At 43.4% G+C, this 17,033-nt stretch overlaps 1 protein-coding gene across 1 annotated transcript in view; it reads right to left on the bottom strand.

Moving 5' to 3' along the window:
* Positions 1-9,757: 9,757 nt before the first annotated feature.
* TGFBRAP1 (transforming growth factor beta receptor associated protein 1) overlaps positions 9,758-17,033 on the bottom strand; it is a 36,660-nt gene continuing 29,384 nt past the window's right edge. The window contains exons 11-12 of the mRNA XM_059466039.1: positions 15,623-16,056; positions 9,758-14,993 (exon numbers count right to left, since the gene is read on the bottom strand). Coding sequence (XP_059322022.1) covers positions 14,805-14,993; positions 15,623-16,056 — 623 coding nt within the window. The 3' untranslated portion in view covers positions 9,758-14,804. The remainder of the gene's footprint in view (positions 14,994-15,622; positions 16,057-17,033) is intronic.

A 17,033-nucleotide genomic window follows, 5' to 3' on the forward strand; every position in this document is an offset into this window, starting at 1 on the left:
ACATCAATTCCTTGAATTAGGAAAGCTTCTTTGTTCTAAATCATCGGAACTATTTTTTTCTAAATCATTTCTCTAATATCATCTGAATTAAGGTGGCTGTTTAATTAACACTTGCTTGCAACTGAAGGTGAAATGTAGATAAATTGAGGTACCTCCTGGTTACATATTGTTTTTTAATTTGTTAGATAAAAATGAAGCTTCTTTTCAGCTTTCAATTCAATAATAAGATTTGCCTTAAGCATTGATAGGGAGAATATCCAGGAGCTAGACTGAGAACAGATATGTCTTTGTGCTAGTAGAGGGATCTAAATTAGCAGTCATCAATTAATTTGATACACTTTCAGGCTTCTTAGTCCAAACACCAAAAAGCTTGGACTTTAAAGTATTTTTTTAAAAGTTTATTTTAAAAAAAATTAAATATATTTCTGTGGGCCTTTGAGTAGCCTGGTATGGGTTCTTGCAGTGGAGTGGTTCTGTCCAGGAGCTCGTGTGTACAGTTAGAATTACAGGACAACTACTAAATTCCTTCTTCCTCAAGAAACAAACCCATTTCCTCTTTGTTTATTTTATACTCTAAGCTCAAAATGTTCCTTCAAATGGTTCCCAATGGCTCCCTGTGCACATTTTCAGCCAAATAACTTGCATGAAACTCAGCTTCACATTTTTAACGTTTCAAGAGTCCAGAGAATTTTGATGAAAAATATTTTATTGTGCATTGCTTAGAGTACTCAAAGGAGCTATTTTCTGCAGGAAAAAAACAACTTGCCAAAGTGTGCTCTTGCACCAAAGACCTTTGCTTCCCAAGTCCAGATCTTTGCCTTTCTCTAAGAAAAATCTCCATGGTGGTTATCAAAGCACTGTAAAATCATAATGCTTTTCCATGTAAGTAAGCTTTGCTAAAGAGGGTCCTCTGTGCACCTCAGCATTGCAATTCTGTGAAAGGATCAGCCTTCTTACTGTGAGTTTGGACCAAAAATGGGCACAAGGAAGAATTTTTTGTAAGTGTGCTCTAATTCATGCAAAGGCATTATTCACTAAGGCCTAGTGAGCAAGATCTTACAGGAATTACCTGCTTTCAATCCTTGTTCAAGACTATCCTTTTTGGCAACATTTTTTCCTGCCCTGCTCCATCAGTAGGTTCCTGCTTGTGGTGGTATCTCATCCCTTCTGACATCCAAAAGTGAAACACGTGATCTGCAAACTTCCTCAGAGCAGGGTGTGTCACAGTTGGTTGGGCTGCCAGGGAAAGCACCCCAGCACAAAGCAAAATGAGCATCACAGCAATTCCATACCTTGGGCCAAGGCATGGAGTTATTCAAGTGACCAGGGAACAAATGTTCCTTCACAACCTCAGCACTGCTTCAGGAGTGACACCAGGGAAGGGTGACCAAAAGATACACCACATTAGAACACCTCCTGCTTCAAAGCAGAGTAAGATAAAGTGGCTTTCATTTCAACAGACATCTCACATCTCAATAGAACCCTCAACAAACACATAACCCTGGAGGTCTGCTCAGGGATGCAGTAATGTGGGTACCAGGGCAGCAGCTGTTCCCAGATGTGGGAAGTGAGGTGTGTGTGAGCTTCATTTTGGTGCCCATCCCTGTGCTGTGGGGCCAGACAATGAGGCATGAAGCAGCGTGGAGTCTGTTTTCCTTCATGGTTCTGAAAGGATTTGCCCATTGGCACCATTCTGCACAGGGTGTCACGGGACATTAATGGGTTTTACAGACCAAAACCCCAATGTGTCCAAAGGAAATGCAGCAAGCTGCCACCCTCAGTGAAAAGACAACACCCTTCTTTTTCATGCATGACAGAAATTGTTTTTGCAGGAAGGAGGCTGAAGGGGGTGAGTGGCAGAGTGAAGCTGTGGTTAAAGGATAGCTAACACTCCTTTGCCTACAGCCTTCTCCATTGCATCACTCGTGATTTTCCACAGGCATCTGTCCAGCCGCAGCCCGCTGAGTTTTGCCTCTTACCATGTGCTTCTCCCCTGTAAGCACAGCAATTCCCACGGGAGCCGCTCCTAGCGCCTGCTTCTGATGGCTCTGCTTCTCTCCCGCTGGCAGGCGGTGCTGCCGGAGCCGGGCTGGGGGCGCTGAGTGTGCGGGGGGCGCGGGATGCTCTGGATGGGCTGCGTGCGCTGGGATGCACTGGATGCGCGGGATGCTCTGGATGGGCTGGGTGCGCTGGGAGCGCTGGTGTGCTGAGTGGAGTGTGCTGGGTGCGCTGGATGTGCAGAATGCTCTGGGAGAGCGGGATGCGCTGGGAGCGCGGGATGCGCTGGGTGCGCTGGGGGCGCTGGATATGCTGGGTGCGCTGGGGGCGCGGGATGCCCTGGGTATGCTGGGAGCGCTGGGAGCGCTGGGATGCGCTGGCTGCGCTGGGTGGCTCTGGATGCGCTGGATGCGCTGTACGCGCTGGGCGCGCTGGGCGAGCTGGGTGTGCGGGATGCCCTGGATGCACTGTGTGTGCTGGATGCTCTGGATGCACTGTGTGTGCTGGATGCACTGTGTGTGCTGGATGCTCTGGATGCACTGTGTGTGCTGGATGCTCTGGATGCACTGTGTGTGCTGGATGCGCTGGATGCGCTGTGTGTGCTGGATGCACTGTGTGTGCTGGATGCTCTGGATGCGCTGTGTGTGCTGGATGCTCTGCATGCGCTGTGTGTGCTGGATGCGCTGGATGCGCTGGGTGCGCTGGATGCGCTGTGTGTGCTGGATGCTCTGCATGCACTGTGTGTGCTGGATGCGCTGGATGCGCTGGATGCGCTGGATGCACTGTGTGTGCTGGATGCTCTGGATGCGCTGTGTGTGCTGGATGCACTGTGTGTGCTGGATGCTCTGGATGCGCTGTGTGTGCTGGATGCGCTGGATGCGCTGGGTGCGCTGTGTGTGCTGGATGCGCTGGATGCGCTGGATGCGCTGGATGCGCTGGATGCACTGTGTGTGCTGGATGCTCTGCATGCGCTGTGTGTGCTGGATGCGCTGGATGCGCTGGATGCGCTGGATGCGCTGTGTGTGCTGGATGCTCTGCATGCACTGTGTGTGCTGGATGCGCTGGATGCGCTGTGTGTGCTGGATGCTCTGCATGCACTGTGTGTGCTGGATGCGCTGGATGCGCTGGATGCGCTGGATGCGCTGTGTGTGCTGGATGCGCTGTGTGTGCTGGATGCGCTGGATGCACTGTGTGTGCTGGATGCTCTGGATGCGCTGTGTGTGCTGGATGCGCTGGATGCGCTGGGTGCGCTGTACGCGCTGGGTGCTGCCGGCCCCGCCCCCGCTGCTCCGCGGCCCGAGCATCCCGCCCCGCAGCTCCCGCATCCTGCTCGCTCAGTTGCTTCGGCAGATGTGCATGATTAATGGATTATTTACCTTTTGCTGCCTGATTATTATTTTTCTGCCTTCTAACCTTTTCACTTTTACAAATATATTTTGACTTTGAAATTCTGGGGATTCCACTTATAACCTTTATGTTTATTGGTGAAGTAGCTATTATTAGACTGTTTTTCCTGTTCTTTCTAATTCTGGAGCTTAATTATATTTTTCCTTCTGCCTTTTCATACAGGTGCAGTAATTAAATGGCATTAAATCTGTTTCATGATCACTAAGTAGGCTTGTTATTGTCCTTTTTGTATATATTTTAAAGTTGTAAATAAGTCACTTTTCTAGTGAATCTGCTTGTTATAATAACTTTGTCATCTCACTGAGACAGTGATGCTGTGGCTGTGCACAAAAACATCATGAGTCAGGTATGGTCCCTGTCCCTTCCAGCCACCAGCACAGAGAGCTCAGGGTGACGAGAGGACCACCGTGTTTGAGAGTGCAGCCCAAAGGCTTGCAGATGGGATGAGCCAAGGGGAAGAGAGGAGACAAAGAGGGGAGAGATTTCACTTGGCTCTTTGGACCACCATCCTCCATGCCCTGGTGCCATAGGTGTGTGCCTCCAGTATGGAAGGTAGTTCCCAAAAACTGAGTGGGCGCCGAGGGAACCTTATTTTTCCCCTGCCTTTTCTTTTCTTTTCTTTTCTTTTCTTTTCTTTTCTTTTCTTTTCTTTTCTTTTCTTTTCTTTTCTTTTCTTTTCTTTTCTTTTCTTTTTCTTTTCTTTTCTTTTTTTCTTTTCTTTCTTTCCTTTCCTTTCCTTTCCTTTCCTTTCCTTTCCTTTCCTTCTTTTCCTTTCCTTTCCTTTCCTTTCCTTTCCTTTCCTTTCCTTTCCTTTCCTTTCCTTTCCTTTCCTTTCCTTTCCTTTCCTTTTCCTTTCCTTTCCTTTCCTTTCCTTTCCTTTCCTTTCCTTTTCCTTTCCTTTCCTTTCCTTTCCTTTCCTTTCCTTTCCTTTCCTTTCCTTTCCTTTCCTTTCCTTTCCTTTCCTTTCCTTTCCTTTCCTTTCCCTCTGTTGTGGCTGTTCTCCTCTATTCTCTTAGTAAAAAACAACTTGAATTGTGCTGAACCTTAAATAATAAATGTAACTACTTAAAGCACTGACAACTGTTCAGGTACTAGTTAACTTTTAAACTCAGGCTTGTAAGCTCAGGGCACTTGGATGAGACCCCTGACATTTTCTGTGGGCATGGAGTTTTTTTCAGAGTTACTAAAGTACTGTTGATTGGAGAATGTAGTGTGACCTTTTTCTAAAACACTATTTAAGAGGTGAAACACTATATTGTTGCAGTGTGCATAATTTCAGACAGGCTGAATTAATCAGCTTTGTGTGTTGGCTGTGCAGGAATGGAACTTGCATTATTACAGGACCACACACTTTAAAATATGGTCATGGAGACAGCAAATGGAATAGAAATGCCCAAAAGGGTACTAGGGCAAGGAGCAGGGAGCAAGAAGAGGGACTTCTTGCCAGCATAACTCCACAGTATTAGAGCTCTTTTCCAGTTAAGGCTGGAAATTTATTTTCCATGATTATATGAGAGGAAAAATGTACTCATCTTTTGGGGCATGTATTCAGGTTTTAAATTTTCTGGTTTGAATCCACAGAGAGTGACAAGCATGGCCTGAATAAACATTGCCTCTGCATGGTATTTGGCTCCTTATGCTGTGAAAGATAAAGCTGCCAGTCTTTTTTACTGTGTGGATTTGCTTGGTGACCTTCACTGGTGCCATCAGCACATGCTGCTCCTAAGGCCAGGCTGGGTCATTTGGTGGAGGAAACAGCTCAAGTGCACGAGTCATTGTCTGGGACATCACCAGATCAGCTGAATGCTGCGAGATATATATTTCTTTTTTTTTTATATAATATTGTTATTTTTCTTCTGTAGGGTGCATGGCAATAAAGTAGGTACCCATCTCTGATGCATCTCTTTGCCCCTGCACTTCAGGAAGAGCAGTGTGGGTGCTGTAGGTGTCTCCTTCTGGGTGCCCAGCCTCCCACCTGCTGCTGGGCCTGGCTCAAAACATCCTCCATTGGAAAAGGAGGAGTAAAGAAACAGCCTTGGAACCAGCTGGTTTTGCTGCACAGCTTGGCATGTTTGCATCTCACTTTTGTGCCCACCACAGTGCTGGAGCTGCTTCTCTCCCTCCACAACAGCCAGCATCTGCTGGGAGCAAAGTTATGCTGGAGAGGATTGGTTATACTGCCCAGGACTGGTTGTACTGGCCAGGACTGGTTATACTGGTGAGAACTCACACATGAGCTGGTGCTGCCTACTCTCTCTACATTGTGGTTATTTCACCTACTGGAAAGTACAATCATTGAGAGCACAGTTTTAGAACCACCACTATCACTTCACAGGTAAGGCATGGCAGTATTCAAGGAGAAATGAGGCCATTTTCTACCTTGGGTGCAGTTTTCTCTCCCTTAAATCTTACAAAGGACAGGAAGAAACTTGGTATATCAGAGCATTCTGACAGCAGGAGGACAGTTGTGTAAAACTATGGCAGGTAGTGATACATAAAATAAGCATATCAAAGCTGCAGGGTTTTTCATTATTTTCATTGCTGGGTCTTCCTGAACAAGGCATTTTATGAGTTTTCTGGGATGGATCTCACCTGATGCTGCAGGTAGCACACAACCTTAGGTGCTGGGTTATGCAGCACTCGAGTACCCATATAAGACATGATGAATAAATATGGACAGGGCTCATCTTTTCCTCCACGTCCCCCAGCCTACCCCCACCAAAGAGACTTGCTGTTTATTGTATGATGCAAGTCCACAGGCAGCAGGGGCTGTCCCCTTGGCTTCCTCAGAGCTCTGCAGAGCTGGACTGCAGAGAATGTGGCAGGACTCTTTTTGGCATTAAAACAGCAAGTCAATGTATTAGATATTGCTTCCTTAGTAAAATCATTAAAGACAACATTTCATCATAGAGACTTAATGGGTTTATGAAATATGAGACTTCGTGGATGTATGAAAGTGTATGAAAATATTTCAACACAAAAAGATATTGATACCAAGTTAAGAGACCATGATATGTTGTCTTAGAACACAGCTTTGCTTTTATTTAATGCAACATTAATAAAGTCAGGAATGCAAAAGTCAGGAATCTCTGTTTAGTTTTCCCTCATTTTTATCTTCTAGCATTTGACTAAAGCCTAATATCAAAGTGTGTGAAGTTGATACAGGCAGGGCCCAGCCTGCACTGCCTCAGGAGCCACACAGCTCTGCAGCAGGGAGGACACAGAACAAGGTGTGGTCAAGCAAGGAAAGGTGGCAGGGACCCACAGGAGCCTGGGGACAGAGCAGCCTGGCAGCCCCTGAGAGCTGGAGGAGTGTGGCTCATTCCAAGGCAGTGAGAAGGGGCTGGGTGGAAGGAGCTCTGCAATTTAGGAAGTCATTGATGTTTGTTCTGCTTTGACACAAGTCAAAACCTGACTTGACAAGACATGAGATGGGGAATATGCTTGCAAACCTCTAAAAACTTTCTCCCTGCTCAACTCCTGAGCTTTTTCCATTTTAAAATTGTGCTGGTTCTTGGTTTCATGAGGCCTGGCTTTTGCAGTCAGAGCCCACTTGGTGCTTTTAAGGGCACTTGCTTTGAAGAAAGGCCCTGTCAGGTCTTCTCTTCAGCTGCCTTCAAATCTTGTCATGGCATGGCTTCAATCAAGAAAATCTTCTCCTTTTCCTGTCCACAGGGAGGAAAGTTATCAGCAGAAGTGATTATTTGTATGAAACACTGCACACTCTTGTGATTTGATATCAGGCAGATGGGAAAAGCAAAAGTGTAGGGTATTGAGGCATTGATAATTAACAGCAGCTTAACAAGAGACTCCTCCCTCCTCTGGGATTGAGATTTCTTTGGTTTGTAGTTTTTAGTTTTGGGCCATCTGTGCTGGTTTTGGATGGATAGAGTTGATATTTTTCACAGTGTCTGGTTTGGGTCTGCGCTTTGTGTTTGTGTTGAACACGGGGTTGGTAACATAGAGATGTTTGTGTTACTGGTGAGCAGGGCTCACACAGGGCTGTGTGGGGCTTGGCTGCTGGTTGGGGTTAAACCATGACACCAGCACAGCTGTATGGCCATTCACACTACAGAGCCAGCACTGTGAGGAGAAGTACTCCTGACACACTGACTGGAGTATCTGGACCTGGATGTACTGAGTGGCTGCTACCCAGAACAAGAGATTTCAGCAAGGTTTTGAAGCAGGAACACTAAAACTTCTGCTTGACAAATCAGCATGTCACAAAAGGCCACAGAGATGCTTTGAAATGAGATATGACAAGTTAAAACCTAAAGATGGATCAAAAAAGGACAGGAATGAAAACCTTCTTTTGCTTTGCAAATACAAATCCCCAGTGAATGACATCTTTTAAAAAAGCAGATACAAATCCATCCTGTACTCCTCCCTCCCCATCTTCGACTGCTTGTGATTCAAGTAGAAAACCCCTACTTCTGTCACACTCTGAGAGCTTTCTGGCGTGACACTGCAGAGTAACCTTGTATGTTAGAGGGACTAAAGGGATTGAAACCTCTTTGCCTACTGTCTGTGACTTTCAAACAGATATAAAGAACTTGCATTTTATTTGAATATACTTTTCCAGGTTAGAGAGGCACAAAGTACATAATCTTGAAGCTGTCACCAGTAACTTGCTAATTTTTAGAAATTCCCTGCTTATTTAGTCTTTCTGTAATATTTGAAAAAACAAAAGCAAAACAAAACAAAGATCAAAAACAAACAACAAAACAACATGAACAATAAAAAAAACAAAAAGCAAAAAACAAAAAACCCAAAAAAACCAAACCACAAAACAAACTAAACTATTTATTCAAGACAAATGTACCTTCTGGCTTTTTTCTTTTCTTTAACAGAGAGTATTTTGGATGTTTAAACAACACATGGCTCTGGCAAAGATGTGCCAAGAAGACACTTGGACCCCTGCCAATCTGGTTTCAAGGTTGTCAACACTGGTTTAAAACAAGACAGGTAACCTGACACAGGATGACCCTGCATGAAGTTTGGCTTGGACAACACCATTTCCAAAGAACCCAACCAGCCTAGATTTTTCTAGGATTTCACTTGCACTGGGCTGGTCAGGCCCCAGTCAATGCAAATACCATATTGACAAGGTGGTCATGGGACAATGTCTTCAGGGGGTTATTGGCAATTATAGGCATTGGTAATGATGTTCATGACTGCTATTGGATTTTGAGGCACTGTAATCAGCCTTGTTATCTACTGAAAACCTGCCATGTGTTCAGCCATCAGCTTTCTTCTGGCAGCCCTGGCCTCTTTGACCCTGTGCTGTCCTGCAGCTACAGTTGTTGCAGTGAACTGGACCTTTGGGACTCGTTTCTGCCTAAGCTCAGCTCTACTCTATTGATTATTTGTCTTGGAAGGAGTTGCCATCTGGATGATTAGCATGGACCATTTCCTAACCACTCTCTAGAGGCAAAACTAGCTGAAACCCCACAGGCCTGGAGTCATGACTGGGTTTGGGGCTTAATGCTTTCTGAGTTACCTTTCCATGGATGGATGGATGGATGGGGCAATGCAAACCAGGGCTCTCCAGAGTGTCTTCCTGCTGGCTGAGCTAATAAAGTCATGCTTGTTGTGTTAGTTTTTCTTTCCTTCCAGTATCATGCTACACTCAATATTTGCATCCCAAACACCCTCTGTAAGAGCACCCTGAGCACCCACCAATGTTCCCACAGCCTCCACTTCAGCCAAAGGAACAAACTTTACCTGATAGGGCTGTAGAAATGTTGCCAAGGGATTCCAGATCTGAATTTCAAAGCAAGACCCCTTCCCCGAAGCTCTGTGTTGAATTTTAGCCCCTCTGGATCCCCAGTTAAGCTGTGCACACAACCTGCCCTCAGCATCCAGGGGATGCCTGCAGCCTTGCCAGTGCCTGTGCTGCGTGGCAGAGTGGGGCTGGAGAGCAGCTGAACCAGGCACACCTGCATGCCCTGAACACTCCTTTTCTGCACTTCTCCTTTGCATTCCCCTCTCACTCCCCTTAGGGATCACACCAGCTTCCTTGGCTTACCACAGACTCTTTACCAGCCCTCACATCCCTCCTTTCCTGGGGCTTCCCTGTCCTACAGTGCCACTGTGGTGGCACTGGGCAGCAGCTGGTCCTTGGGCCTGAAGCCTGGGCCATTAGTCCAGAGCAGTGAGGAGGAAGATGAGGCACACCAGCACCTCTGCCTTCTGCAGAGTATGTAAGCACCAGCCTCGCTTCCATGTGTCAGGGATCTGACCCCTCTGTCAGTCACCCCAATGAATCCTCTATTCATCAATAGGTAATCTTCTCCCTTCACGTGGACATTCACATTCCAGGGTTTGTGTATCTAAGAATCTATGACAAATGTAATTAAAAGATTTTATTTTGTTAAAAATCGACATATTTATACATTTGTACATTCCACATACTGCTGTGTATGTTCACCATTATAACCACTAAGTCCAAAAGCCTTAATGGTACAAACTTCCATCTGAACAAATTTACTGCAGGGGAACTTCAATTTAGAAATCAATCATACATTACAGAATGTTATTAACTTTTCTTCTTTTTCCTTACAAAGTAGCAGCACATTTAACTACCAGTGTTCACAAGGCATAAGCCCCAAAGTGTTGTACAGCAAGAGAAAAATTAATTAGCTAATATAGGCAATAGGAAGAGAGCTCACAATGAAAATGTATTAGCTGCTGCCTGTTCTGAACAGCAGGATGTTAATAAAACACTTAGAGCCATGCTGAATAGAGACTGCAGCAAACCAGGAAGAGTTATAAAATAAAAAATTACTTCTTGATAGAACTGTTTAAAACAAAATATTTTTAATGTCATTCAGGATAGGAGTCCTGTGAAGAACGGATGTTGTTATAAAGACTCAGCAGTCAGGATAATGCTTGTGTGTTTAAACATGTAATAAAGTTCTCAGAAAACACTCACACTCCATCCCTACCACCACCTTTCCACAGCTCACATCACTAGGGCTTCATGGGGCTGAGTAATAAAGTGACATTTTACTGAAGATAGAACTGCTCAGGAGTCCCCCAGCCCTCTCAAGATTTGTTCCCCTGTCAGTTAAGTGCTAGCAGAGTGACATTAATCAGGTAACAAAGGCTGGAAAGTTTCTGGGGACTGGGAGCAAGGGGAGCAAAGAGAGAAGTTCTCACTGTAACCTGGACTCCTGTGCACACCTGAGCCAGCTTGGGATGGGCTGCCTGAACAAGTTCATAGCAATCCCTGGTGTGCTCTGTGTAACAAACCCCAAAGGCTCCTTTTCCCCTGCCTTCGACAATATTACAGGAATACTGATCTCAATGTGACAACTTATCCACTAACACAAAAGAAATGAAGATGTAACTGAATTCTTTCTCATGAATATACAAATATACAGCCATGAATCTTATTTTGAGCAGAATGCCAGATTCTGAGCATTTTTTTTAATTAGGATTTTTCCTCTTATTGACTGAAAGAGAGAAAAACTGCACATACACACATCATAGGTAATTTTTACACGAGGAAGTGTGGAGATATGAAAGTGTAGAGGAAAGTTTAAGTGCTTTTTGTATGTACCATCATCTGTAGCAGTGAATGGCTGAAAAAAAGTCAGAGCTGCAATATTTCAGTAACTGAAGGTTCCATGTTAGAAAAATATGTCTTGATATCCGCAGAGGCATCAGTGTGAGAGAGTAATCTCATTTATTATGTCCTGAATCACAGTCACAGTGTCACATTAAAAAAATCTCCACTACTGTTTTGGTTTTGATGCATACAAAGTGGGAGGAGACTCATTGGAAAAAGTGAGGGAGATGAATTTCAAATAATTTTACAACAGCTAAATTAAGGATAAATATTCTAGCAGAATCTCCATTCCCCAATGGCAGGTCTCAGATTCCACATTCCCTAGCTGGAGATAAAAAGATCACATCAAGCTTTAACTCCCAAAAAGCATTTGTTTCCAAGCTAGAAGAATGATCAGAGAAATATTCCTCTTTCCTGCCTCTCCTTCTTCACAAATGCAGTCAGTAATTAATACCCAAATCTGGTTCCTTCCCTGCTCACTCCCTCTGTGCTGCTGCAGCCATAACTTACCTGAGTGGCAATGCTGGCCCAGAATTTCAAGGTACATAAACCAAGAATCACCAAACTGACAGTGCCAAAACAAAAGGACTGTACTCAGGTTCCCCAGATGAAGCTCTCTTACCCAAGGGGTGTTCAGTTGTCCCACCTAAGGAAATTTGAATGCAGACCTCTCATAAATTTCCTGGTGACAAAGCCCAGAGCACCACACAGCACTCTGATGTGGGCTGACATCTCCTGTGGTTGGGAATATTCCCAGTTGCTCACGTGCTGGACACACACAGGAAGAGCATTGTCCACCTGCCACCTCCCTGCTGAGCTCTTGCTCTGCCTCAGCCCCACACTGGCTTTCTTTGCTTTTTCCTTTAGTTACCATGGGATTTCCACGTTAATTCACTCAAATGAGTTCTAGTATAAAATTTAACAAAGCAACAGGTAACAATGTAGCAATTTTTCCAGTCCACATTTTCAGGAGACTGGGTTTCAAAGAACTACATGCCCCCAACTTTAATATTAATCACACTTTTGATTGCAAAAATGCTGGATTTAATTATTCTGATTTCTGCATTTGTTCTGTACGTACAATTATTGGTTTTGCTGCATTTTAGCCAAAGTACATATCTGCCAAAAGATATTGACTATTAATAAAGAATTATTTAATCTTTTATAGACATTTTCTTGCAATAGCAACTGAGAACTTTCCTGAGGTCTGGAATGGTATGTTTTTATTCCATTGCAGCAGTAACTTATCACTACTAAGTGGCTAAAATGACTCTAAATCATGGAGAGGAGTCTGTTTTAGTACCTCCTTAGTAAACAGAAAAAACCCAGAATTCTTAGGATGCTGGCAGCAAAAGAAAGTATTTCTTAGAAATGCATGCTAGTGTCCACAAAAGGTTTGTAGGGTCTTTGTAAAAATCATTTCCACTCTTTTCAGCAAGTATTTTGGGGACAGGGAACTACAAATTTTTCTATACCATTACTGCCAGTTGTATACACAATGTTCAAAAGCCACGACTACAAGATAGAGACTCTGCTTGTAGCAGTGCCACAGCAGAATCACTCATGCCAGAACCGAGTCAGAAATGCCCACCTGACTTCTTTTGAAGTGCCTCTCACTAAATGTGACTTGCATGTCTTAGTACAAAGCACTACAAAATTCCTTACTGACGCATTCAAAAATAAATAAAACTCAGCCCAACTGTTATACTTTCCTAATTTCAAAATTAGGAGAAAGATTCAAAGGCTTTTTGCTTTAAAGCAAAATACTCCACACCTCGAGCACAGCTCTGGGACCCACAATACAAGGAAGATGTTGAACTGTTGGAAGGAGTTGAGAGTAAGGCCTCAGTGATGATCACAGGCTGAGAGCTGGGGCTGTTCAGCCCGAGAGAAGCTCTTGGAAGACCATACAGCACCTTCCAGAACCCGAAGGGAGGCAGCAAGGGAGCTGAAGAGGGACTCCGTACAGATACATGGAGTGATCGGGCAAAGGGGAATGGCCTTAAGCTGAAGGAGGGCAAATTTAGATCAGATATCAGCAAGAAATTCTTTACTGTGAGGGTGGTGAGGCTCAGGCACAGGTTGCTCAGGGAAGTTGTGGACAACTCATCCTTGGAAGTGTGCAAGGCCAGGCTGGATGAGGCTTTGAAGAACCTGGTCTAGTGGAAGGTATCACTGCCTATGGAATAGATGATCTTTAAGGTCCTTTTCACCCCAAACCAGTGCCTGTTTCTGTGAGAAGAGATCATCTTCTTCCCCTGGATGAGGTCTGGCTGCCCCTTCTTGGAGGCAGCACTGGAGGTGGCAAGCAGCTTCCTAAGCCAGCCTTTCTGTACAAGGAGGCTGCATCAGGACAACCCTGAGGGACATGGTGTGACTCCAGGTGTCCTGTGTGGGGCCAGGACCTGGACTCCATGATCCCATTGCATCCCTTCCAACTCAGCTTATTCTGTGATTCTAGAAAGAACCAAGCAGATGCTCCATTTTGCTGAAAGCCTCCACTGCTTTGAAATTCTGAAATAGGGAGCAGCCATTCTGACTCAGCTGCATGGGGGTCAGTAGGCCTGGTATTTATTAGAGCTTTACAGAATTCAAAGAAATGCTTTCAGTTTGCAGTACTTAAGTTTATTTAAAGTTGTCATTTTTTAACCTATCTTAGGGGAAGCCACATCTTTTAAATCCACTTTAAAATTGTTAAATAGCAATGTGAATACATATGAGGGCAGTTAAGTAAAGGGTTTGTGTTATTTGAAAAATTTTAGTTCACAGAATATTTAGTAGAATATAAAAACCCACTACCCCTGTAGTGCACTTTTGTAGATTTCTTACAATTTTATACCTTCTCTCTGTGGTTTTGATTGCACAAAGTCATCCATAAGCACTAAAACCTATTTTTGTGGAGTTCCAACCTGCCTAAGTTATGTTATAGCAAACACTTAGCACATCATCTGTACATTTATGTATCAGCTACATCTTAATCCTCCAAAAAAATGCTAGAATTATAAGATCAATTTATTCAACTGTATGTACAGCATATTTGCATATTAATAAATAAATCAGTATTAAAGTCAGGGCCTCTTTCCCCATATAAAAGTGACTACAGTCTGACCAGACAAACTTTCTTTCTTTTTTCTTCCAAGCTCATCTGTGTGATTGAGGTTATTGGTTTCCACTTAGTACATTACAGTACCTGCAGGAGCAGAAACCTAACAGAACAGTGCTTACATTTAAATCCCATATAGAAGGTGGATGGGAGGGAGGTACTAAAAAGTGCATCAAAAGCCAACATTTTGTAGAGCAAAAAAATTGAAGTTGAGAATGTGATCCTGTGGAAGATAATCCAGCCCAAAAGAAGACATGCTGCAGCAAGCACTAAAATCGATGCACATCTCTGTCTTCATAGTAAGCTGCACAATGCCAATCTTGTCCCATCACTCTTCAAGAATTCCAACTCCAATAAATGTCATCTTCCCCTCCACAAATTTATCAACACCACAGTCAGTGCAAAGTGACAATTCTTAAAATGACTGTTTGCCTTCACTCCGTAACATTCATCCTCACTGTGAAGAAAAGGCTCCTTTTCCCTTAAGTGTTTACTCCTATTCACAGAAGAGCCCATATTTGCACCTCTCCATGTGTGGTAGTGAATTTTCTATCTACATTCATTAGGAATCAAAAAGAAGTAGCAGTATTTTATATTTACTGGAAGTCTTCCCATTAACCCAAAAACTAGCTGTCCACTTTGATTTATACATAAAGTAGCTGCACTTTTTTCTTTCCAGCCCACTTTCAATGGGGTACAAGTCATGGGAACTGTGGGAATATTTCAAGTCTGATTGCTGGAGCTGGGAGAGTGAGGAGTCACATTGGAATTGAGATGTCTGTTTGCAGCACAGTGCGTGTGGGCCATGCTCCCATTGGGGTATCTGACAAACACAGGCTCGCAGAAAGGATTTTGGCACACCTGACAAACCTTTTTGTCTGAAAGAAGAATCGGGGCTCCTTTTTGCTTAACCTAAAAGAGAGGGGGGAAAAATTCCAAATGTGAATCTAACAAGAAAGGAAGGGAAATGATGGAGCATAATTGCAACTATACCAAATGGATAAAACAAAAACAATTTTAAGAATCTGCTGTGAACTCTAAGCAACACTGGCCTAACTAGGAATAGAAGAAAGCTTTACAACTGAATTTACCATTAACAAAATCTACTAATAAGCTTCAATTAATACTAAGTGCTGGATAATTTTTTAAAACAAATTTTGACAGATAACACTGTAAAAAATTGAACTGGAAATTCTGACAATCCCTCTTAGTGAAAGAAATGCTAACTGACACTTGTTAAAGTTTCTGCAAGAACTTTGTTAATCTGCAAATCCCAGACACACTTCATATTCATCCCTGAAGCTCACCAAGGTTATTCCTGTTCCAAGGGCCCTACTTTCCCTTTTGTTTTACAGAGAAAACATACAATTAATTTTGAATCTAGTAGTCATGGCAAAAAAAAAAACCAAAACTAATAAATGCCAAAGACATAAAGACAGCTTTTGTACTAATTCTTCAAACTGCTTTTGATAACTGTATATCAAAGGACTCAACTGTAAAGTTCCAAAATGCTTTTATTTAAAAACACCCCAGTAACCTACCTTCTCGTGCTTGTAGATTAAGTTTTCAGCTTGTGCTAACCCAAGTGCCACCTGAGTCATTCTTTTTGTGTGAATGCTTTGCCTCACTGCCCCAGCCAGGAACGGGGAGAGGAGCTGCACTGACCAGCTGTCAGGCACCACCTGCAAAACCAGGCCCGCGTCGAATTCGGCGGCGTGGTTATTGAGGAGATCCACGGCGGCCATGACGAGCGCGCAGTCCGAGGCGCCCGGCGTCAGATACACCGACAGCAGCAGGTGGAACAGCCTCCGCCTGTACTGCGAGTCTCTGCCCTCAGAGTTCCACACACAGTACTCCTCAGCAGCATGGAAGTCCTTCAACTCATGGACAAGGATATGCAAAGCCTTCTCGTGCTCTTCTAGTTTCCCATATAAAATTGCACTCTCCATATGAAGGTCTGTGCCCTGGATTTTGTCTGTTAAATGAGAAACAAGGCAATATTTGCTCAGTGGAGGAGACAAGCGCTCCCTCTCCCAGCCCAGTGCAATTGTAGAGAAGGCAGATGCTCGTAAGCACAGGAATGCTCAGATGCATGGAAACAGCTCTAACAAAAGAGCACCACAAAATATGGGACAAAGAAATTACTTAATAACAGGTGATCAACCATGGTCATTGACACCTTTTCAATTCTAGCAGACACTGCTACCGTGTACAATAAACTGTAAGATGAAGCTGCAATATTTTTGACCTCTGCTTCTCCCAATATTATAGGAGATCACAGAATAAACTCCATAAAAGACAATAAAAATCCAATAGTACTTCCCATTAAGAAAAGGACACTGCAAACCCTTAGTCCAGTTTAAAGTTTAAGTGTCAGGAATAGGCAGGTAGAATGGCAAGTTCATCTGGCATTTCAAAATAAAGTAGAAAATAATCTAATTATTGTAAAAGTGATAAAGATTTGGCATAGGCCTATACATGGAAAATACAATGTGTAAAATGCATGGAAATACAATGTTTTTTCTCACCAAAATTTTTGATTATCAGGAAGGAACACACTAGCTTGCACTGATCTCACTTTCATGTAATGTAAGTATTGTCACGTAAGAAATCTATTATTTTGAAGCACATGGATTTCAAGAGAATAATCCATTTTGTAACTCTTGGCTGGAAGAATTTGTTTAAAAACTGACTAAAAGATGAAAAAAACCAAGACTTTCAATGACTGTGCTCCATTTGTACAGTATCCATCACATAACATTTTGCTGCCTGAAAAGGCAAGGAAACATTAAACTTTGGTAAATTATTTTAGTTGCTACTCCAATAAATGTTGCAATTTTTATTTCCAGTTACACTGGATTTTTTCCCACTGAATTTAAAAAAATTATTTCACATCTTTCAGTTCAATAACAAGCCACTTCCCTTTCATCCACTATTCCCTCATTTCTCAGC

This window comes from Ammospiza nelsoni, chromosome 2 (genome assembly GCF_027579445.1).
Source record: "Ammospiza nelsoni isolate bAmmNel1 chromosome 2, bAmmNel1.pri, whole genome shotgun sequence".
Classification (NCBI taxonomy): Eukaryota; Metazoa; Chordata; class Aves; order Passeriformes; family Passerellidae; genus Ammospiza; species Ammospiza nelsoni.